Raw genomic sequence first — 23542 nt, 5'->3', positions numbered from 1 at the left:
ACCTCTGGTGTTGCTCTCGGCAGCTTCCATATTGATTTTTACTTGTTTGTTTTACTTTTGCTTTTTTTTTTTTTTTTAAGACAGGGTTTCCCTATGAGGCTCTAGCTGTCCTGGAACTCTCGTTGTAGACCAGGTTGGCCTTGAACTCACAGAGATCCACCTGCCTCTGCTTTCTGAGTGTTGGGATTAAAGGCATGTGCCGCCACCACCCAGCTTAAGTTACATCTTGATTCTGATTTCTTAAAGATTTATTTATTTATTATATGCATGAGTGTTCTATCTGTATGTACACCTTTATGTCAGAAGAGGGCATCAGATCCCACTAGAGATGGCTGTGAGCCACCATGTTGCTGGGGTGCTGGGAATTGAACTCAAGACCTCAGGAAGAGCTTGAGTCTTGAGTCTTGCTTTTAACCACTGAGCCATCTCTCCAGCCCCTCTGATTTTTTTATTTGTAAGATTTATTTATTTATTTGCACTGGTGTTTTGCCTGTGTATACTCTGTGTATGGGTACCAGATCCCCTGAAACTAGAGTTATAGACAGTTGTGAGCTGACATGTGGGTGCTGGGAATTGAACCTGGGTCCTCTGGAAGAGCAGCCAGAGCTCTTAGCCACCAAGCCATCTCTCCTGTCCCAGCCATCTCTCCAGTCCCTCCATATATCTATATCTATATCATATATCATATATCATATATATATTGGTAATGTCCCTCACTGTCCTGGTGCACCTGCCATTTAGCTAGGCTGGCTTTGCAGCTAGCAAGCCCCCAGGGATGACTGTCTCCATCTCCCCTGGCTGGGACTGCAACGACACACTACCACATCCAGCCTTTTTTATGTGGGTGCTGAGGATCGAACTCGGGTCCTCAGAATTGAACAGCAACTACTTTAAGTCACTGAACCATGTCCCCAGGCCAGATGCCTGCCTTTCCTTGAGTTTTGTGACAATTAAATGAGGAAATAGCGTGGCTCCCTGTTTGGTAGCAATAATACTGTTCCCTGGAATAAATTGGAATATTGAGCTGGACAGAGTCCGGTGAGGTAAGCCACCTTCATAGAATGTCAAGGGCCGGCCTTGTCAGACAGACATGAGCCTGTTCCTCTCACAGCAACTTAAAGCCTCCTGCTGAGGTCACAGCTTGCTGGATCTCATTGTCTCAGCCCCGCCCCCTTCCCTTCCCTTACTCTGGGTTGTCAGCTACATTGCTCAGGTTAAAGTGACCCCTGATCAACTTAGCAAACCCTTCCCTTACCCATATAAGGGCCTCATCACAAGGCCAACCAAGATCATTTCATATGTAAGCAAGCATGTTTCCCAACAGCTGCCACAGGCCTAGGCAGCAGATGGTGCCTGATTTTCATTTGGTTGGCAGAGAGCCTCAAGGGCTGTTCACAATGTGTTGAACAGGAGTTGGGAGGTGGAGAAAGCCTAATCTTCAGGATTAGCGGGAGTGGGCACCAAAGGTAGGGTGAGGTAGTTTGGGTCACCTCCTGGGAACTCTCTCAGCCTGTCAGCTGGCTGAGGACATTCACACACATGCCCCCTACAGGACTTCATTCCTGAGACACTTTCCCCCAAGGACCAGGCAGGACAGTCAGTGTGCCAGATACCAACCAGGCAGGTCTGGACTTGAACCACAGTTGAGAGGAGAAGACTGTAACAGGAGCCAGGAGCAGGATCAGAGGATGAGGGTTCCTTTTGGAATTGTGTTTCCAGGGAGGGAAACGCCGGTTGAGATGTGTGGATGTGTGGCCGTGTGGCCCTTGGGAAAGGTACACTGAGATTTACTCGCACAGGTCAGTCACTGTTGTGGCTTGGATCTGGAACCATGTCTTAACTGCCCCCATCCGGTGGGGCTATTTTGGGCGTCGGCAGCCCTAGGCATCGAGGCCCAGCTGGCAGGAGCTGGTCACTTAGAGTGAACCTTAGAAGGTGACACCCAGCCTCTGCTTCCTGTAGGGCTCTCAGTTTCCTGGTCCACTGCTCCAGTTTCATTTCCGTGGCTGTAATAAAATGCCCTGACCAGAAGCAACGCGTGGGGTAGTTAGTTATTTCGTCCCATCTTCGAAGGGACGTCAGGGAAGGAGCCAGGATGGCTTGTATTAGTCACTTTCCCATCGAGGTGATAAAACACCATGACCAAGGCAGCTGATAGAAGGAAGTTCTCTACATATTATGGATTTACAGTTCCAGAGGCTTAAGAGTACGTCACTACCACAGTGAGGAAACATGGCAGCGGGCAGGATGGTACGCCAGCTGGAGGAAAAGCTGGGGCTCACATCTTGAACCCAAACACAGCACAGAGACGGTGAACTGGGAATGGTATGTGGCTTTCAAACTTCCAAAGCCCACTGTGATGACTACTTGAAACAAAACTCCAAAAATGGAAGGCAAACCTGTGAGGGCTTTTTGTTTTGTTTTGCCTAATTTGAAGCAGGAAGAGCCACTTCTAATCTGGATATTTGAGGCGGGAAGACACCTTTAACCCAGATCTAATCCGGGTCATTCCTTCTGCTGCAAGGCTATATAGGGATACGGAAGAAGGAATATTTTGCCCATTGACTGCTTGCCCTCACCTTGTTAGCAAGTCCATTCCTTCAGTACTTCCTTGGGATTCAGCATATACTAAAGATGGACTGAGACACCCAGCTTCATAGACAGAGCAACTACTGACTGACTTACCGTTCAGTCAGCCATTGTGGGATTATCTATACTGTGGCCTGTAAATCATTCCAATAAATCTCCTTTCTCTCGAGATATATATGGAGATTCATTTTATAAGTTTGTTACTCTACAGAACTCTGACTAATACTCTTACTCCAGTGACATACTTCCTCCAGCAAGGCTGCACCTCCTAAACCTACACAAACAGTGCCACCAACTAGAGATCAAGTATTCAAATGCCAGAGAATATGGGTATCATCTCATTGGAACCACCAAACAGCCAGTTACGCCACAGCCTCAAAGCAAGAGCAGGGAGAAATTCACACTTCCTCACTTGCTCTCAGTCAGCTTTCTTAACTCCTGCAGTGTTCAGGCCCATCTGCCTGGGGAATGGCGCTGCCACAGCAGCCTGGAGCTTCCTATGTCAATTAGCAGTCCGGACAGTCCCTCACAGACATGCCCAGAGGTCAACCTGATCTAGACAGTTCCTCAGTTGAAGCTGTCTTCCTGGGTGATCTAGACTGTTAGATTAACCAGCACATCCACGTTGAAGTGGACAACCTCTCATACACACTGCTGAAGCCATGGACTAAGCTCCTTGACCACACCTTCACAGCCCTGATGGATTAGAAACCTTCCAAAGGATGAGCTACAATAAATCTTTCTTCCTTATGCCACTTCCGCCTATCAGTCATCTCACCTCAATTCATTCAGCAAACACTTCCTCAACACTGATTGTCAGGGGCCAGGAACAGGAGAAGGTCAGTGATGCCCACTGCTGCTCCCCCCACCCCACCCCACCCCAAGGCAGGGTTTATATGTGTAGTCTTGGCTGGCTTGGAACTCACTCTGAAGACCAAGCTGGCTTCAAACTCACAGAATTCAACTGCCTCTGCCTCCGGAGTGCTGGGATTGAAGTTGTGTGCCACCACCACTGGGGGCCCACAGTTTCTTTTATAAGGGTACCAGGCCAGCGTGAAGCCAAACACATAAATGGATTAGGGAAATGGCTCAGTCAGTAAAGTGCCTGTTATACAAACATGAGGACCTGAGTTTAGATGCCCCAGATCCAGACTCTGGCTCAGTCTCTAGCACCCATATGGCAGCTCACAGCCATCCATAACTCCAGTTCCAGGGGATCCAGCATCATCTTCTGGCTTCCACAGGTACCAGATATGCACATGATACACATACATACATGTAGGCAAACATTCATATACAATAAGTAAATAAATATATTTTGAAATGTTGAACAGGGCAGTGGGCTTGGCTACAGCCCCATGGACACAGGCAAACCCCAGAAGCTCATTGTCCAGCCACCCTAGCTGAATTGATAATTTTCAGGGTTGTATAAGAAAGGTGGCTGAACGTGATCTGGGAAGCAAGTCATTCATCAGCATTCCTTCACAGTCTCTGCTTCAGCTCATGCCTCCAGGTTCCTGCGTTGATCCTTCCTTGATGATGGACTGTAACCTATAAGCCAGATACATGCATTCTTTCCCAAGCTGCTTTTGGTCGGTGTCTTGTCACAGCAACAGAGAGTCGAACCAGGACATCTCCCCAGGGGCCTTACCATTTAAAATTACCAGACAGAGGTTCCAGGCTCAGTGCATGAAATTTGGCGTGACACAAATATTCAGACTACAACAGAGTAATGACTACTGTAGGACTCACATAAGCCAATGTATGCAAACAAAACACATGGCACATAAAGAGTGTCATACAAGGACAGGGCATATGTCGGCCAACCCTTTGGGTTTGGACAGCGGGGCATCTCTCCTGGGAAGTCCTTGCTACCCTTTCAGTCTGAGTTAGATGTCCTCTCCTGTGCTCCTTCAAGCATTTCCCATGTGCTGATCTCACATGTTATCATGAATTGAGAGCTACCCAGGGTGGACGTGAAGACAATGGAACTCATATACCTGTCTGGATGAGAGAGCAACAGTGTTCGTTGAGGTACCCTGAGATTACACAATCAGGGATACCAGGAGAAAAGTGTATGAAGGAGCAAGGGGAAGAGATGGGAGAGGTTGGAGGTGTGAATGGGGTGGAGCACACGTGCATGAGGCCAGAGGTCAACCTTGGACATCTTCAGCCAATGCGCATCTTTTTAAAAACACACACACACACACATACATATATACACACACACATATGTATAAACATGCATGTATAAATATATATGTGTATACATATGTACACACACACACACACATACATACATATATACATGTGCCACGTGTATGGGTGTCCAAGGAGGTCAAAGGAAGGTGTTGAATCCCCTGGGGCTGGAGTTGTGGGTGGTTGTGAGCAGCCCAGTGTGGGTGCTAGAAACTGGATACGGGTCCTATGGAAGAGCAGCAAGTGCTCTTAAACACTGAGTCAACTCTCAAGTCCTGCTACCACCTTTTAAAAAGTTTTAAAATCACATTTATCTGTTTGTTTGTTTATGAGTCTGTCCCCGAGTGCCATTATATACTCGAGAAGGTCAGAGGACAGCTGTGTGAGCTGGTTCTCTCTTTTTCTCCACGTGTGGGTTTGGTGGCAAGTGCCTTTATTCTGTCTTTGTCTTTACCTTACTTTTTGAGAAACTGTCTTTCAATTTACCTGGAAATCAATGAATAGGCTAGGCTGGCCAGTGAGCCCCAGGAATCCATTTGCCTCTGTCTCCAGAGTTACAAGCTTAGCTTTTTTTAAAATGTGGGTTTTGGGGAATCAAACTTCATTCCCCCTGCTTGCAAAGCAAGCACTCTACTGACTGAGCTCTCTTCCCCAGCTCTAAAAAATCATCCTGACACGGAAGCAGGCAGATGAAGAGCCCCAGATACCAGAGTTCTCCTGGGGCCAGGAGTCATCTCGGAGCCAATCTCCCACTGGAGAGGAGCTGCCTGGAGGGGCACTGTCACTGTGCCCAAGCACAGCTTCAGGTGAATGTGGTGATGGAGCCTGGAAAACAACTGGAATTGCCAGTGAAATCTGCTCCCACAGCGGGTTCGAGGAGGCTTTCATGGCTTCCACAGCTACTGAAAGTTGGCCACAGCCCAAGAATGCAGGGCCAGAAGCAGGGATGCTAGGATCTGTCACCTTGAGGCAGAAAGAGGGTGTAAAGTCCATGCCCCTTTGAATATGATCACACACACACACACACACACACACACACACACACACACGCACACGCACACGCACACACATACAATTCTGAGTTCTCTCCCAGGTCTTACATGTTTCCATTATTGTGGCTGTCATACACAAGTCTTCTTTTTTTGCTTTATGCTTTAATCCTTTTTGACTATCAATATATATTTGGCATATGTGTCAGCTATAACTAAAATTCCCACACATTCCTACTAGTTCTCATGATTAATCTCCTTTTTGAGACACATCACATGTATTCCAGGCTAGCCTCGAATTCATATATCCCAGGATAACTATGAACCTCCCAAAGGCCTAACTCTACTTCCTGAGTGCTGGGATTTGCAGGTGTGTACCACCATACCTGGTGCTGAGAATCAAACCCAGGTCTTTGTGCTGCTAGGCAACCTACCTACCAACTGAGCCAAATCCTCAGCCCAATTTTCATACTTACCTTTTGAATAATGTTTAGTACCTAAACAACACTCATGGTTTCCTAAGTCATTTTTATTCAACATTTCTACTGTTGCTATTTTTAAAACTACTTACACCATGTGCACGGTTTTTTTTTTTTTTTTTTTTTTTTACGAGACAGGGTTTCTCTGTATTGTTTCGGAGGCTATCGGTCCAGCCCGGTCTCGAACTCACAGAGATCCGCCTGCCTCTGCCTCCCGAGTGCTGGGATTAAAGGCGTGCGCCACCACCGCCCGGCAATGTGCACGTTCTTATGCGTATCTTCAGACATATACTATTTAAGCCTGTGGGTTATACGCCTAGAACAAATTTCAATGTTTGCAGTTACAGGGTCCAAAGAGTCAACTGCCACCAAGAGTATATGGTTGCATCAATTTAACCGCAACTCAGTAACACTGACTATTCTTCACTGTTACAGGATTAGTATAACGGTTGTAAAAGACCATTTCTCACTCTATGTGTGCACGTATGGTATACATCCATGTGTGTGCATCAAGAGTCCAGAGGAAGATGTCAGGTATCTTGGTCTCCACTCTATTTCTTTTTTTAATTTTCATTTTTAGTTGTGTTTCTGTGTGTGGTTATGTATATGTGAGTGTAACACCTACAGATGCCAGAAGCGGGTGTTGGACCCTCTGAAGCTGAAGTTACATGTCGTCATCAGCTGCCCAATGTATGTGCTGGGAACCAAGCCCAGGTCTTCTGAAAGAGCAAAGCGCACACTTAACTGCCTAGCTGCCCCTCTGGCTCTCTGCCTCACTGTCTTCAGCCAGTCTCTCACTGAACCTGGAGCTACTCTGGCAGCAGTGATCCTCCTGCCTCTGCTCCCTCACCACTGATGGGGCTACATGCACATGTGTAGCCATGCTCAGGATGTTTCTGGTAAGAGGATCAATGTGCCTCTTTGATGGTAGCTGCTGCTTTGAGACTGCAGGGGAACAGATCTGCAGGTGGAATCTTCAAAAGTCCTTTCCCTCTTGTAACACCTCAATGCCCGTGTAATGCAGTCTCCACTTCCTCAGGCCGTGGCCCTTCAGTCATTCTGATTAAAGTAACAATTCTGCTTCTGGAGATGCTGGTCAGCTTTATTTTCATGTCCCCTCCACCTATCCCGATCTAACAATGGCAACCTAAACAATTACCAAAAGTGGTAGCAAACACCTTTAACCCCAGGACTTAGTGAAGGGGTTAAACTCTCCCACTCTCACAACTGAATTTAAGTTTCAGTTTCCTGAGAAAGGCAAACCAGGTGTCTCTGCCACAAAGGGCCATTTATCCACAATACCATTGCATTCAGGGACAAGGGAGGAAATGGACACAGGCTAAGTCAGGTACCGCAGAGAACTTGTGGAGTGTTGTTAGCCAGGATGGAGAACCATTCATCCAGTAACTATCCATCTGTACTAGTTAGCTTTGTCAACTAGACACAGCCTAGAGTCATGAGAAGGGAATGTCTCAAATGAGGAACTGCCTAGATCTCTCTCTCTCTCTCTCTCTCTCTCTCTCTCTCTCTCTCTCTCTCTCTCTCTCTCTCTCTCTCTCTCTGTCTCTCTCTCTCTCTGTCATGGGTGTTCATGGGGGATTATCTCAACTGGTAATGAGGAAAAGAACAGTCCTTTGTGGATGGTACTATCCATGGGTAGGTAGTCTTGGGTTATATATATGTATATATATATATATATGAATATGAAATATATATATATATATACGAAAGCTATGTACGAATGAGCCTGTGAGTCAGAAAGTGAACCAGCAGGCAGTGTTCCTCCATGGCTCCTGCCTCCAGATTCCTGCCTTGAGTTCCTGCTCTGACTTCTCTCCAAAATGGATTATGACTTGGAAGTGTAAACCAAATAAACTCTCTCCTGGAGATGCCTTTGGTCAGAGTATTTTTATCACATCAAAAGAAAAGGAAGTTAGTGCACCATCCATTCATCAGGCCCATACCGTATGCTGCCCCAGGTGCTAAGGACCTGAAAGGTGTGAAGTCCCTTGTCCCCAAGAGCTCAGCCTGCCATGCCCAGGGGAAGCCCCTGCAGCTGGCAGCACACTGAGCTCTAGATCACATACAAAGTCCGAGCAGAAGCCAGAAGCCAGTGGTAGTCCACGCTGTCACTCTTCAGCCTAGCCTGATTCACCCTTCTTTCTACAAGGTTGTCCAGATGCCAGAGTACCCTTCCCTCAGTTACACTGGTCCCAGGAAGACATCCTTCAAGACTGCCACCAGGGAAGATGAAATTTCCAATGTGAAGACAACACAAATAGCCAACTTAGGCTTGGCTCTCTGATGACAGCTCTCCTCATCCTGCCCTGCTGTGGGTCCCTTTTCCAAGGATTAAAGGTGAGGAATAAGTTAGCTATTTGGCATCAGGTAGATTGGGGTGCTTCTCCCACTGTAGGAGAGGATCAACACCCCAGAAACGTGTCCAGTGACTCATGATCCAACTCCCACAGCACACTGGAATTCAAAGACCAAGAAAGACCAGCACTGTTCATGTTGCTCCCTACCAGACTCAGGCTCACGATCTCATGCAACCTTCCATTCAATCCTTCGCACTACTCAGCTGATGTAAACAATACTCAGACTCATTTAGGGACTCATCCACAGTCACCAAGTTCACTCATGGTGAGGACAGAATTGAATGGTTTAATTCCATACTGTTCTGACCTTGGCTATGGATGCAACCATAGCAAAAGATTCCCCCAGAATTCATCCCAGGGTGGTGCCTACGTGAGCCAGCAGTGCCCTGTTGGCTGGCTTCTCAGGAGCGCCCTGGGTTGAGTGTCGCTCTCCACATCTGTAGTACAGAGTCCCGGCGGGTGGTGTAGGGTAAATGTTTGATGCGGAACCAGTGTCTGGGGACAATGTTTCCACTTGGTGTGTACAGCTTCTCCCCTTGTCTGCCCAAAAGACTTCGGAGGGCTAGGTTGCCTGACAGGATCTTTTCATAGAATTCCACTCCACCATGGGCATAGGCTGCAGACAGAGAGGCTGTGCGGCGGTCCAGCCAACCTTCCAGGGCAACAGTGAGGGAGTCCTTGGAAAAGGTGTAGGCCACAAAGCCAGCCACTATTGCCACCAAGTTAAAGGCAGCTCGAAAGCCTGCAGGGCCTCCATAGAGCCCCAGGGCATGCTTGGCACCCACACTCAGTACCCAGGTTCCTGCTAGGCAAGCTGGGGCTGGCAGGATCTGAAGGGCAGCTACATTGCTCTCCAGGTATACCACCTCCTTGGCTAAAGCAAACTTCTGAGCATTATGAGACAGGGTCAGGGCATCTCTCAGCCTGGTGCCTGCTGGGCTCTGCCAGTTCACTCTTTGCCCATGGATGATCACAGTATGGTCGATGGCGGTCACAGGGCCACCCAGGTAGATGGCAGGGATTCCCACCACGGCCCCAGAAGGAAGTCTTGGGAAGCCACCACTCACAGGCTGAAAAGTAAAGGCAGTGAAAGGCTTGTAGCAATGACCTGAGGGGACACCCATGTCCTGTAGCACCTCCTGGAAGAGGCTCTGGAGCTGAGGGGAAAGAGGAGCGGGCTGACCCTGAGGCCAGTACTGGTAGAGCCACTGGACTATGGGGTTGGAGAAGAGGTGGAATGAGATTTGAACCCCAAACAGGCCTGCACAGGAACCCACCAACAGTCCTGTCCTGTGTCTCTGTATAAAGGCTGCAGCCCTCCACAGGGGACCAGCCATGAGTATTGCCTCTGTGGGTAATTTGGCCAAGAATAAGAGAAGTCAGCCGGTGCCTCTGTCAGGTTACAGACTGAGCAGCCTCTGGGGCCACATCGTTCTTAATTGAGGTGACATTGCATTGTGAGTGAGGGTATGGCTCCGGAGTCAGACCACCTCGGGGTGTCACAGCATCTCTCTGTCTGCGAGGCAGGTATGCAGCAATGACCTCAGCAACTGCAGCAAACAGATATACAGAGAAGACTTCAGTGTCTCACAGTAAAAGGACATCCTTCTGGCAATGACTGTAATTATTGTTACTGCCACAGCTAGACACAGCACTAAGTACTCAAGAGCCCCGCTCCACCCACCACTCAGCCCACAGTGAATTTCTAACTGACTTATGATGAACCACACGCGCTAGACACAGTTCTGAGAGCATAACATATTTGGCTGTCCCTCGGTGGCTGCAAGGGTTTCGTTCTGGGTTCCCTGCAGATATAAACATTCAAAGACCACTAGCTGCTTTATACAAATAGCATAGTACCTGCATATAGCCTATGCATATGTCTCATATTTTAAAGTATCTGGATACTACTTATAACATGTAATACAACGTAGTAGAGTTAGACTCTATTAAATGTCTGCAAGCTCAGTGGACACAATTTGTCTTGTATATTTCTAATTCTTGGCTGACTGATTATATATCCATGGACACAGAAGGCTAACTGTACTAGGAAATACCTGTAATATTAATAAACAGGGACACTTTAAATCTTACACATAAATATGCACTACATATGCATATCCTTAGGGGATTAGATTCAAGACCCCCACGACTCCAAGACTTTCAAATGTTCACCTTTCACAAAAACAGCTTAGTATTTGCAATTACCTATATTCTAACTCACCTCTAATTACTTACAGTATCTATTATAATGCAAATACTACATATGTCATTGTGATGCTGTATTATTTAGGGAAATAAAGCCATGTTCAGTACAGATGAAAACTTCCCCAAAACATTTTGATTTGCAGCTGGTTGACTTGATACAGTCAAAGAAATATGCTCATAACTCTGGAACCTATACCACAACAGTTGATTTTCAGCTGTGAAAATAAGATATAGTTGGGACAGGTTTATTGGCTAAAATCCCAAGTGGCAGTGTCATATACTGAATTGTGTCACCAACCCCACGTTCCTATGTTTGAGGCCAGAGTTTCATTATCTTAGGATGTATTGGAGCTTAGGTCTGTGAGATGGAAACAGAAGGTTCTTGGGAAGACTCTGATGAAATCTCACTGCTTTCATTCTAAGATTAGGACACACACACAGAAAATACCACGTCAGGGTACAGGGGAAAGATGGCCATGTGCTAGCCCAGGAGAAAGGCCTGAGGTAGCTGAGCCTAGCCATACCTCTGTTTTGAAGTCCAGCATCTTGAATTAAGGGAAATAAACTCCTGTCAGTCAGGACATGCATTGTGTGGTAGGTACTTTGTTTGGCATGTTAGTCACTGACAGTACAGGCTCAATAACTGATCACAGGCTGTTAGGGGTCCAGAGCAAGCATTTCACCTCAAAAAATATTGTCTTACATGTACACAAATAAACCCAAACCGCCCATCAGCCTGACTCATTACCATAGTCAATACTGTTTTGTTATTGTTTTGAGACAGGGTCTCACAGGCACACTTTTGAACATTCTGGGCACCTTATTTCGTCTATGACTATGTCACCAATTATCATTATTTATCTTTGGATAAAACGTCATTGAATTCCTATTTACGAAGAGCGTGTGATACGCAATACACTTCTGCAAACAGAACGCAGGGTTCTGCATCCCGTCATTTAAGTCTTTCTTCCCAAGAGGAAACAGGCCTAGGACAGGCGAGGTCCCAGAGAGGTCTCCTGTAAGCCCCGCACCTGGCCCAGCAGCAGATCTGGGATTCTGGCTTTAGAAGGGTCCCACCCACAGCGCTCCGCCCTGCCCAACAGGGCTGCTTCCTACAGCCGGAACCAACAGCACCCGGAAGATGAGAGATGCAGGAGAACTCCCCCGCTCACAGCTCCTGCTCACAGCTCGGCGTGAGAGCTCACCTCTACAGACGTCTAGGAAAGCCGAACTCCCGCGCCGGATCCGGCAGGCGCAAAGCATGACGGTCTAGGACCTGGGGGCGGGGCCTTGTGGCCGGGGCGGGGCTTGGTGGGAGGGGTTTGGAGTCGCGCTTGCGTTCTGGTCCAGCAGAGATTCCACTCTGAGCTCTCCACGGTGGTATTCAGGCAGCTGAGGAGCGAGCCCCTCAGGGACTTTGTCATTCTATTCGCGTGTCGCGGACCCCATTGGAGCTAAGATAGAGACGTTCTGGTCGTCTGGTTCTGATTTCTCTGTAAGCGCAGAATAAGTATTTGTGCAGTATGCCGGGAGGAGAGCCAAGCTAAGGGAGAAAAAGCAAGGCCGGGAAGGTCTGGAATTTGCTACCAATGACCCCTGGATTCAATAGGTCAGGTGACCTTGTGAGGCCTGCATGAAGTATGGTATTGACCAGATTAGGGTTAAGCAAGAAATATATAGGAAGGTACACCCAGCAAATTGTGGATAGCACATGCGCACCCATTTGTGTAAAGACCACAGGTCAGCCTGAGATGTTATTTCCCAGGAACCAACCACCCAGGTTTGGAGATGGGGTCTCTCACTATCACTTGGAGTTCAGCAATTGAACTAACACCTGCCTTGTCTGTGAGCCCCCGGGATCTGCTGGCATCTGCCTCCCCAGTGCTGGGATTACAAGCATGCACCAAAACACCCAGCTTCCTATGTGGATGCTAGGGATTGAGCTCAGGCCCTCGTGCTTTTGTGACAAGCGCTTTACCAATTGAGCCAGCTCATTAATAGTCTGATGAGTTTTCTAAAACACAATCCTGAGGGTTCTTTGGGGTGTGAAAATAATACTCAGTATTACTAGTGTTTTAATTACTGTTGTAATGTGGTGCTGGAGGACCTTTGCACATTCCATGGGGAAAGAGGGACAAACAGACAGAGCTTAAGTGGGAAGTTTTGTTAGGGGAAAGGGAAGGGAGTGGAGAAAGGGAAGGGAAGGGGGATAGGAAGAGAGAGGGAGAGAGTCCTGTCTGCCCCTTCAGAGGAAGAGCATGAAAGACGGTGGAAGTAGGTGGAGTTTTCCCTATAAAGGGACTTTTGCACCCCCATACAGACTATGCAGTGATACCAGTGATACGGCCTATGTATCAGCCAAAGGGCCATGGGCTGGCCAGGGTACTGCCTGAGTACATCCTGCCAGGTGATGGGGCAGGCCAGCATAATGCCTGAATTCCTAACAATTACTAGTCTGTAAGTTAGAATAATATATTTAACTATCTCACATCTTTTAAGCCTAAAAATATGTTTACAAATATTAACTTAACACATCCAGGGATCTTTGTATAAAGATATTTTTCTACTTGGTTTATGGCCAACTTTCAATTAGCCCACAAACCTTACAGATTATCTTCCTTATTTATATCTCACAATTTTCATCTTTAATTGATTAAATTTCCTGAGCGATCTCAAACCACACTTTGATTGAATTTAGTTCGTTCTTTTTTGTTTGTTTGTTTGTTTGGTATGGTTTTTCAAGACAGTTTCTCTGTGTAGTCCTGCCTGGCCTGGAACTCACTCTAAAGACCAGGCTGGCCTCGAGCTTAGAAATCTGCCTGCCTCTGCCTCCAAAGTGCTGGAATTAAAGGTTTGGGCTACCCCCTCCACTCTAATATCCCCCATTAGTTGGTTCTTTTAAATGCACTAACCCCCAGGGTTAGTCAGAGTTCTCCAGAGAAATAGAACCCAGAGTGTGAGGGTGTGTGTAAAGAAGCTTAATAGAAAGCACTGGTTCCCTGGGCATGGGGGCATGCGTCTTTAATGCCAGCATTTAGGAGGCAGAGGCAGAGGCAGGCAGATCTCTGTGTATCATACAGTTAAGAAGGCTGAAGACCCAAGCTCTGCTCTCAGCTACACAACCAAGGTTGTTTATGACCTAGCATTGGTCAAAATCAAAAGCCCTTAGAGCAAGAGGACCGATTGCAAAAGTTCTGATCTGAGTCTTACTCCAAAGTCAGGAAAACACTGATGTCCCAGGCTGGTTGGTTTGCTTATTTTTCATTGTTAAGGAATGAACTCTTGGGACTCACAGATCTTCTCCTAGGGACACCCATAGCCATGTCCCAGTTTTAAGATGAGTGGCAGATAACTCTTTCTTAACCTGACTCTTGTTCTGGTCCTGTTAGTCAGGAGGTCAGCTGTGGAAGAGACTAATCCACAGTCCGCCAACATAGGGCATAAAGAAGGATGGATGGCCAACTGAAGGGCCTGAAATGGGGAGTGAAGATAATGGCGGTGACAGACAGGTGGTCAAGGTATCAAGTGCTCTCCACTTCATCACTCTAAACTAAGGGGTAAAGTTGACACCCCAACAGCAGCTGTGACTACCTGTGTAGATTGTCTGCCAACACTCTATCATGGAGCAGGGAGACCCTCAGAAGGCCTCACCCCTCTCTGAGGATTTACAGACAAGTTAATGGTTGCTGCAGAGACAAAGAGACATTTTCTTCAGTAGTATAGCCCCTGGAAAGGTGCCCACCCTCCTTTAAATAAACCCCCACCATGCTCCTGTAAGCAGCGCTCATGAAATTCATTGTTACACATACAGACATGAAAAATAGAGGAGAGAGTAATTAGGAAGAGGAAGGGGATCAGTGGGAGTGGAAGGGGAAAAGAAAGGGTGAATACAAGCAAAATACATTATGTACATGGGTGAAAATATAATCATAAAGAAACCATTAGTGATTTTAATTAACATATGCAAAAAAACCCTTTAATAAAAAGGTCTTATGTTTATTAGGTTGGACCAGGGATGAAGTGTGTTTGTGTGTCTGGTGTTAATCAGATGCAAGGAGAAAGGTTACTGACCCAAATCATCATGGCCAAAGTAATTACAGCAAGCTTTTTTATTTGTGTATACCGGTTGTCTCTCCCTAAAGGTGGGGTTCAAGAGATTAGCATTAGACATGGGTAAGATAATGTGGGTTTTTTGTTTTGTTTTGTTTTCTTACAGGATTTCTCTGTGCAGCCCTGGCTGACCTGGAACTTGTTATGTAGACCAGGCTGGCTTTAAACTCAGAGATCCACCTGCCTCTGCCTCCTGAGTGCTGGGATTAAAGGCATGTGCCACCATGCCCATCAAGATAAGGGATTTTATAGTTCAGGAATAGGGGGTTTCCAAATGGGGGATTTGGCAGGCAGATAGTTGGGGTTACAGAAGCAGAACATAAGCATAACAAGTTGGCTATAACAACCCCCTGAAACAAAGACATGGTTACAAATGGTCATAAGGTACTTATAACAAGGTGGCCATAATAGCCCTCTGAAACAAAGGCATGGTTGCCATTTCCTGGAACAGGCAGTATAGAAACATTTATAATTAAGGTTACAGATGGAGCACAGCCCTATCTTTGAGAGGCAGATTTAATGATAAACAGGAATGAGCCTAGTTTGTCTTTACTATAAGATGGCTTTCAAGCCTACAATGGAGGCAGGCTGGTCCATCACTCTGTGTAAGGTGTGCATTGTTTGTTACTGGGGGTAGGGTCCTCTAACTGCTTTCCATGTGCATCTCAAGGTTTGCTTTTTAAAATTTTTGTATGTTTATGTGTGTGTGGTCTGCACACACGCATATGTATGTTTATATGTATGTGGATATGTGTTTGTGTGTATATGCATGTGTGCATGTCAAGGATTAAAGCTGATGTCATGTGTCTTCCTCAGTTACTCCTTACATTATTTACTGAGGCAAGGTCTGTCACTAGATCTAGAGTTTGCCATTCTGGCAGTCTTGCAAGCTAGTTTGCTCTGAGAAGCCCTGTCTATACCTGTCATGTGATGGGTTACAGGCAGGCTGCCATGCCTACCAGGCTTTGACATGGGTTCTGGAATCTTAACTCTGGTCCTCACACTTGTAGGATAAGTGCTCCACCTGCCCAGCTGGCTTAAAGCCCCAAGGTCTTGCTTCTACGTTAGTTTCTCTAAAGTCTTTTCACAAATGTTTTTTTAACAAAAACTCCCTGCTGAGTATTTAAAGGAAGCAAACCAGTTTTGGAAACTGTCAGACAGACTTCTTGGTCACCACCTTGGCCAAACCCGAGGTATAATGAAGTCCTTTAAAGTTAAGCTCTTTCTTAGAGAGAGGGTGTAGTTGTCCTGGCTGCACCCAGCTCCACCCTGGTCTGCTTCTTGCTCTGTGTATTTGTGTATGCATGTACTTGGGGACCAGAGCCAGAGGTCAACCTCAGATGTAGTTCCTCAGTGTTAGGTCCAAAGCCCTTTCCCACACCCCCCATGGCAATGCTGGTAACATTGTCTTAAACAGAAAGACTGTGACATAGAGAACCGTTGTTTTCCTATTGGCACAGTGACTGCATCTGAATCTACTGCTGTTTCAGCCTGCAATTTCTTCTCCACAGTTACTGGCCAGCTTCTCTGACAGTGGCCCAGCAGGACATTTATATTCAGCCCTGTGTGCCTCCTGCTGCCACCAAATGTAGTTTTAACTAAATCTCTATTGTTCTTGTTTTCAATAAGACTTGGGAGTGAGAGGCTGGGGTGAAGACCTACTAGCTCAAGAGGTTGCAACTCAGAAAGAGAGTATTCTTCTGCTCTGCCAAAACAACAACAACAACAAAAACGGCCACACTACTACTTCCTGTGCAGAGTCTCTCTGTCCAACTTCCAGACTCCTTCTGATTCTCTAGAATTACTTTTTGTCAACTAGTTCCTGGCTCCCCCTCCTGACCCAAGATTGATTTTATTTAATTAATGCAAATACAAACTTGGGGGTCACAGTATGATTGAATACTCTCCAACAGTAAACATAACTATTATAAACAAACTCAAAGATTAATTTCTATTTAAAAGGAAAGCACATCTCCTAAGGTGGGTTCCTGTTTTCTCGGAACCAACCTTAATCCTCCAGAAACAGTTATTAGGAGCCCGCCAGAAGTGACCATTCAGACACAGTTTATAGCCACTTAAAAGTCTTTATCACAGCTGGCTGGGTCTACACTTGGGTATTATAGGACCCAAGTGTAGTGCTGAATGTTTAGGGTAAGAGGTTTTTCAAGGCAAAAGTCACATTCTAGTGTCTCGATTGGCAGCTGCAGGAAGAGGTTTGCATAAGCAGGCAGTTCAACAGAAGCAAAGTTAGCTGTGGCATCTTAACCTTGGTTTCCTAGAATAGAGTTGGGTAATTTTCCCAGGGGTTTTCCATCAAGGATATCAAATTCTAGTTAATCCCAAAATGGTCTTGAAGGGACCAAATCCTCACCCAGCCCCCTGCTTTAGCATCCATGACAGGATGCAGAAAAGACCCAGCAAGACAAAGGCCTCTGACTCAGCAGCATGTGCCGAGTTCTCTCTCTTGCCGGGTCTCCTAGTCACTAGGAAGCCAAATACCCTCCATGTAGCAAGGAATCAATCAGAAGTTAGCTGGCGGGCTCTGGATATGCTTTGATAACAGGGAATGCAGAGCACAACAACTGCCCTGGAAGGACCTATAGGCCATAGCAACCAGTTGACCAATCAACTCAGGACAGGTTGTCCATGCTCAAAAGTGCAACAATCCTGAGACTGTTGCAAACCCATAGACACTCCCCTTGCTCACCCCCAATAAATTCCCAGCCCCTCAGTCCCTCTTGCCCCACCCACTGTGTCAGATGGTTGGGGGAACCGAGTTAACTTGTTAAACAATAAAAGATTCTTTGCTTTTGCATTGGATGGGGTCTCTTGGTGATTTGGGGGTTCAGAATTTAGGCACAACAGGCCTCAGTAAGAATATAACATGGAGGAAGCTCTGAACCATCTTCCCTGTCACAGAACTTCCCTTGATCTTCCCCCCAAGGTCAACTACCTTGGACAAGGACACCTAGTTCCTGTTCAATTTCAAACCCAGGACAAATGGCTGAGGTGCCTATTTAACATATCAAAGGACCTGGCTGCCGGTTTTTCCCAGTATCCTTCAGCAGTTGTGGGCTAATCATTCACCAACCCTAAGTTAAGGGAGGAAGACCCTTCAGAGACTTTATTTGAAAGAAAAAAACTCATACATGGTGTGGTATTTGGGGCGCTCTACATCTGTGTTCCCAGGCCATGGATACATGTTTTAGCTCCAGAATAATCTGTATTTTATTTCTTTTAGGAGAGAGCTGATTTTCTGTTGACTGTGGCCCTATAAGGTCTTGAATTCAACAGTGCACACTGAGGCAGATTATTTCTTGAGGTCACGAGAGAGTAAGGAAGGGATTTTGGACTTCCCGGAGGAATCAAGAAGTCTATTGTAAGGCTTTGGGAAAGGGCATGGAGTGTTTCATACCCCAAGGAGGAGGAAGGACTCTTGCTAATGTGTGATTAGATGATGGGGAGGTGAAGATGAGGGGTACATCTCCTTAACATCTAGCTCCCTCAAGCCTGAGTCTGGCAATCTGAGGTCTGTAAACCTGTTCTCAGGAATCTTGACACCTGAGGAGTCTGCCTACAGACTCACAGGCTCTCATAAGAGTGTCTGTGTTAGCGGGGCGTTGGTGGTGAACGCCTTTAATCCTAGCACTCGGGAGGCAGAGGCAGGCGGATCTCTGTGAGTTCGAGACCAGCCTGGACTACCAAGTGAATTCCAGGACAGCCTCCAAAGCCACAGAGAAACCCTATCTCGAAAAACCAAAAAAAAAAAAAGAAAAAAAAAAGTGTCTGTGTCTCTGTAGAAGCAGGGATCCTGGAATCAACTGTGAGAAGGGGCCAGGAGGTTCCAGATGGGCTTAACTTGAGCAACATTGGTCTGGAACTTAGCTTTTCTTTTCCGGAGTCCTGGTACTAGATATACTGGGTGCTTGTTACAGATTCACAGACAGGCTCTCCATAGGGTACAGTTTAGTGTGGCCTGATTAGCCCCTAGTTTAACAGGAATGGTGCGATAATCTTAGTAAGTATGAGAAAGAGAGCTGCCCGATCTCCAGAAGCAAGTGTTGCACCCGAGGTTCCCAGTCACTCAGTCATGATGCCAACCCTTGTTCCATCCACTGTCTCCAAGAACCTGGGCAAGTGATCCCAGAGAATTGAGTATCACATGGCCAATGGCTGCACCGAAGGAACTTTATCCATGATATCGATTGCAGAATAAGATACAGGGACGTTTCCCTGCCTCTTTTCATCTACAAGAGAGCTGAAGCCAAGGTGGAGGTCAGAGGGGTAGGGGGGAGTGGGGAGTGAAGCTCTTAGGATCATCTAGAAGGTGATTTGGTTCTCAGTTTAACTGGGGTTGCAAATTTCAAGTCAAGAGATGTATATTTTGTAACATCCACTAGAGGGCACAGGTTCTCCAACACAGTCAATGCAACCATTCCTTAGGAGTATCTGGAAAAGCAGTGAGTGAAATAAATTGGTGCTTGCTTATAGGTGGGGGAACTAAGGCAGACATAAACACGCCCTGACATGTGAACACATTCAAGTTCATGTAACAAAGCCTGAGCCAGAAAGTTACTGTGATGTTAATCTTGATCTTCAACTTGGTGGGATCCAGACTCTCCAGGTACACAAAACTGTCAGTGAGTGAGTTTCCAGGCTGGGCTAACAGAGGTGGAAAGACCCACCCTAACTGTGAGCAACACCATCCCATGGGCTGAGGTCCCAGACTGAATAAAAAGGAGAAAGCGGGCTGAGCACCAGCATCCATCTCTCTCTGCTTCCAGACTTTGGACACAGTACAACCAGCAGCCTCACCCTCCTGCCGCCATGATGACTGTACCCTGGCCCCATCGTCCAAAGCAAACTCTTCCTCCCTTAAGCTGCTTTTATCACAGCAATGAAAAATTACTAATACAGTTATGAATGCAATGTTGGGCACTTGGGAGAAATGGGGGAAGGCAGAACCAGACAGAGACTTAGGAACTAATGGTTGGGAGTTGCTGAATGACAGAGCTAAATTTCAACTTTGAGGGAATCAGGTCCTAGAGAAGCACAGTCTGGACTTGTCCTGGGCAGTGCCAGAGGCTCTGTAGACAAATTAAATGCAGGGCAGTTTATGCAGGGCAGTTTATGCAGTACTGGGGTGGAACCTGAGTTTCACGCATGCCCAACAAACACTCCACCAGACGAGCCACATCCCCATCACATTGGAGGCCAGCGTTCTCTGCCAAACAGACTCAGATGAACAGGCTGCCCACCCCACGACGGGATGAGAAATGAGGGGCTGTCCCACAGATGACGGGCAGCTGGAGGGATCCTGAGCACAGGTGGTCTCCTGTGGTTTCCTGGCAGTCAGTTGCTGTCCTGACCAAAGGGGTAAGTTCTGGAATCTGTGTGTGCGTGTATGAGTGTGTGTGTGTGTGAGAGAGAGACAGAGAGAGAGAGACAGAGAGACAGAGAGAGAGAGAGAAGGAAGAGAGAGAGAAATCTGGATATATGTGTTTGTGTGTGTGTGGGGGGGCGTGGAGACCAGAGGCCAACCTCAGGTGTAATTCTTCAAGATGTTGTCACATTGTTTTTTAAGGCAGGGTCTCTCTAGCAGGGCAGTGGTAGCACACTCCTTTAATCCCAGCACAAGGCCAGCCTGGTATACAAAGCGAGTTCCAGGACAGCCAGAGCTGTTACACAGAGAAACCCTGTCTCAGCTGTCCACTGAGCCTCAGAGATATTCCCCCTTCCTCAAGCGCTTGCCCACCAACATTGGGATTAGAAGAGTGTACCATTATACATAGCATTTTACATGGGTTCTTGGGATACATTTCAGGCCTTCCTGCTTGCAAGCCAAGGCCTTTACTGACTGAGCCACTGCCCCAGTCCCTGGCCCTTAGTCCCTTGTCATGGTGACTCTTGCCTTGCTCAGGAGGGCTTTGCTCAGCACATCTTGCGCTAATAATCTCTCAGTGTTGCCACCATAACAATGAAATATTTTTATTTTTAGAAATAAAAATTAGAGTTTAAAAACACATTGGAATCCACATTTCCATTCCCGTCTCTAGAAACTTTAATTCCAAAAACAGCTTGAAAGTAAATGGACTCAAGAGGACCTCAGTGACCTTGGGAGGCCAAGGGGTACAGGTGATACAACAGTAGTTTTTACTCTAGGATCAAGTATGTGTTGAGAGCTTTGCTCCGAAGATTCTTCATCTCCTCCAGCACCTTTTCTCCTACCTTCTCTGGTGGCTGGGCTGGGTCTTTGACATCCCTGAATATTGGAAACACAACAAAGAAACACTAAGCCACTTACTAAAACACGCAAGCCAAGTGGCTCCCTAGGTAAAGGCAAAGACACTAAGGCTGATGACCTGAGTTCCATCCCTTCGACCCACGTGGTGGAAGGAGAGAAACGAGTGTCCTCTGGCCTCCACTGTCTACTTACCATGGCACCTGCAGGCCCCCACACACGTTCACATGCACACCACAAATCCAATCAGTAAATGTTCTTTAAAAGAATTTAGAAGCTGGAGAGATGACTCAGTGGGTAAAGGCACTTGCTGCCCGCTCTGCCTTGAGACAAGAGTGTGATTCCTAGGACCTACATCATGGAAGGAGAGAACCAGCACACCCCCCCCCCACACACACACACACTGACACACACCAAGTAAATAAACTTTAAAAAACCACTCTAATTACCCTGATGTCCCATGAAGATAGGAAGTTACCATTTAATATAGAATAAAGGTTTTGATTGTATTTGTAACTTAGTAACCATGAGAACCTTCAGTCCCTAAGACCTGGGTCTCAGTTACACAGTTTCCTACAGTCTCCACTTCCCATTCTGGCTATCCCTGTCACTCTGCACCACCTTGCAGGTGAAATGAGAAAGTAGTCACACAGATTCTACAAGGTACCATCTCAATGCTCAGACAGCAGTAGCTGGGTTCGAATCCTTGTGTATGTGGATGTAGATTTGTTAGTGTGTGTGTGTTGTATGTGTGTGTATATGCACACCATCATGCCTTACTTTTTTGTGTTTTTTTTTTTTTGAGACAGGGTCTCTCTATGTAGCCCTGGCTATTCTGATATTCACTATGTAGATCAGAGTGGCTTTGAACTCACAAAGATCCTCTACCTCTCAGGTACTGGCATTAAAGGCATGTCCCACCACAGTCAATTTGCTTCTTTAAAGAAGAATAAAACAAGAACAAACCCTAGGTTTTGGGGGATCAAATTCAGGTTCTCATGATGTCTGAGCATGTACTTTCGGACGGATCCTCCCCATATATGGATTCAAGTTTCAAAAAATATTTTATTGATATTTTTAAAAATTATATGTATATGTGTGTTGTGTTTGTGCACATGAATAGTGCCCAAAGGGCCAGAAGAGGGTACTGGATCTCCAGGAGCTGGAGTTACAGGCAGTTTTTAGCTAATGTTAGTGCTGGGAATTGAGCTCAGGCTCTCTGGAAGAGCAGTATGCATTCTTAACCAACGAATCATCTCTCTGGTCCTGTGGATTCAATTTAAAGGCTTACTGGCTAAAGCATTTGAAGGAGACAATTGTGCATAAAGGCTGACACACATTTAAATATTTGGAGCATTGGAGATGCTGAGATTCAGACATTCTGACAGTTCTGACCTTCGCCAAGGATGAATCTTATTCCAGGCAAAAGACACCCACTTACTTCTCCTTGGCTTCCTTGTTGGGCATGGGGAATTCCACTTGGATCATCTCTGGAGTCAACATGACTTCTACACTCTGCTCACAGAGATCTCTGGAAAAGAATAAGACACTGAGTGGGAATGTTCTTCTTTCTCAGCATATAAGTAGGATGGGGTCCATGTCATCTGGGAGCCTCGCCTTCCCTGTGCTTTCCAGTGTTAGCTGCAGCTTCTTCTGCTGAGTCTGTGTGCAGAGAAGCAGAGGGCAGACAAACTGCTCCCCCCAGCCAACGATGGGGGGTGGATACCTATAACCAGGGAATTAAAAGCTGTTTTTTAAAAGGGGGTCACAGATTTCAGGCTCCTTTCAAGTGCACCTGGAACGTTTATCAGATGGCCCGTGTTCCACTGTAACAAAGCCCAAATGATTTCAAAAGATTGGATTCATTCAATGATGTTCCCTGGACACAATGGGATAGAAATAGAACTAAAGCCACAGATAACTAGAAAGTCCACGACTGCTGTGAAATAAACAGTGCATTTCTTTTGAAAATTTTATTTTTTAAAAAATCAACGTATAATGTGTCAAGCACCACTGTGACATTTCAGAGCAAAGTGTGTTTTTGTGATTCTTTTCCCCCACCTCTTGCCACTCCTGAGTCCCCTTGCAGCCTCCCCACTCCAGATAAATTCCTCTTTCATGTCCTACATGTCTTTTTCCCTATTCCCTCTCCTTCCTTATCCCCTATAACCACCCTCTCTGCCTCCTCTCTAGATCTTCAGGCTTTACCCGTACCCACACCTGCTCACATGTGTGTATATATATGTGCACACTCTAGGTTAGGACCTGCACATGAGAGAGACCATTTTTGTCTTTCTGAGTTTGGGTCACCTTGTGAATAGTCTGTTTCTAAATAGTCTTTAGTGAAAG

General features: G+C 46.4%; 2 protein-coding genes across 3 annotated transcripts in view; both read right to left on the bottom strand.

Moving 5' to 3' along the window:
• Window positions 1–8900: 8900 nt before the first annotated feature.
• On the bottom strand, window positions 8901–12123 carry Tmem177 (transmembrane protein 177). Its single transcript, XM_005088223.4, has 2 exons — window positions 12048–12123; window positions 8901–10184 (listed from the first exon to the last, which is right to left on the bottom strand). The coding sequence occupies exon 2, from the start codon at window positions 9969–9971 to the stop codon at window positions 9036–9038; it is 936 nt and encodes a 311-aa protein (XP_005088280.1). The 5' UTR covers window positions 9972–10184; window positions 12048–12123; the 3' UTR covers window positions 8901–9035.
• Window positions 12124–20924: 8801 nt separating this feature from the next.
• The window catches only part of Cfap221 (cilia and flagella associated protein 221), a 74884-nt gene continuing 72266 nt past the window's right edge, over window positions 20925–23542 (bottom strand). For both annotated transcript variants that reach the window (XM_040738605.1, XM_040738604.1), the window contains exons 23-24: window positions 22635–22724; window positions 20925–21214 (exon numbers count right to left, since the gene is read on the bottom strand). In XM_040738605.1, coding sequence (XP_040594539.1) covers window positions 21106–21214; window positions 22635–22724 — 199 coding nt within the window. In that variant the 3' untranslated portion in view covers window positions 20925–21105. The remainder of the gene's footprint in view (window positions 21215–22634; window positions 22725–23542) is intronic.

This window comes from Mesocricetus auratus, unplaced genomic scaffold (genome assembly GCF_017639785.1).
Source record: "Mesocricetus auratus isolate SY011 unplaced genomic scaffold, BCM_Maur_2.0 Super-Scaffold_100676, whole genome shotgun sequence".
Taxonomy (NCBI): Eukaryota; Metazoa; Chordata; class Mammalia; order Rodentia; family Cricetidae; genus Mesocricetus; species Mesocricetus auratus.
Note: the sequence above shows the minus strand (reverse complement) of the source record. Positions and strands in the feature narration are given on the sequence as shown.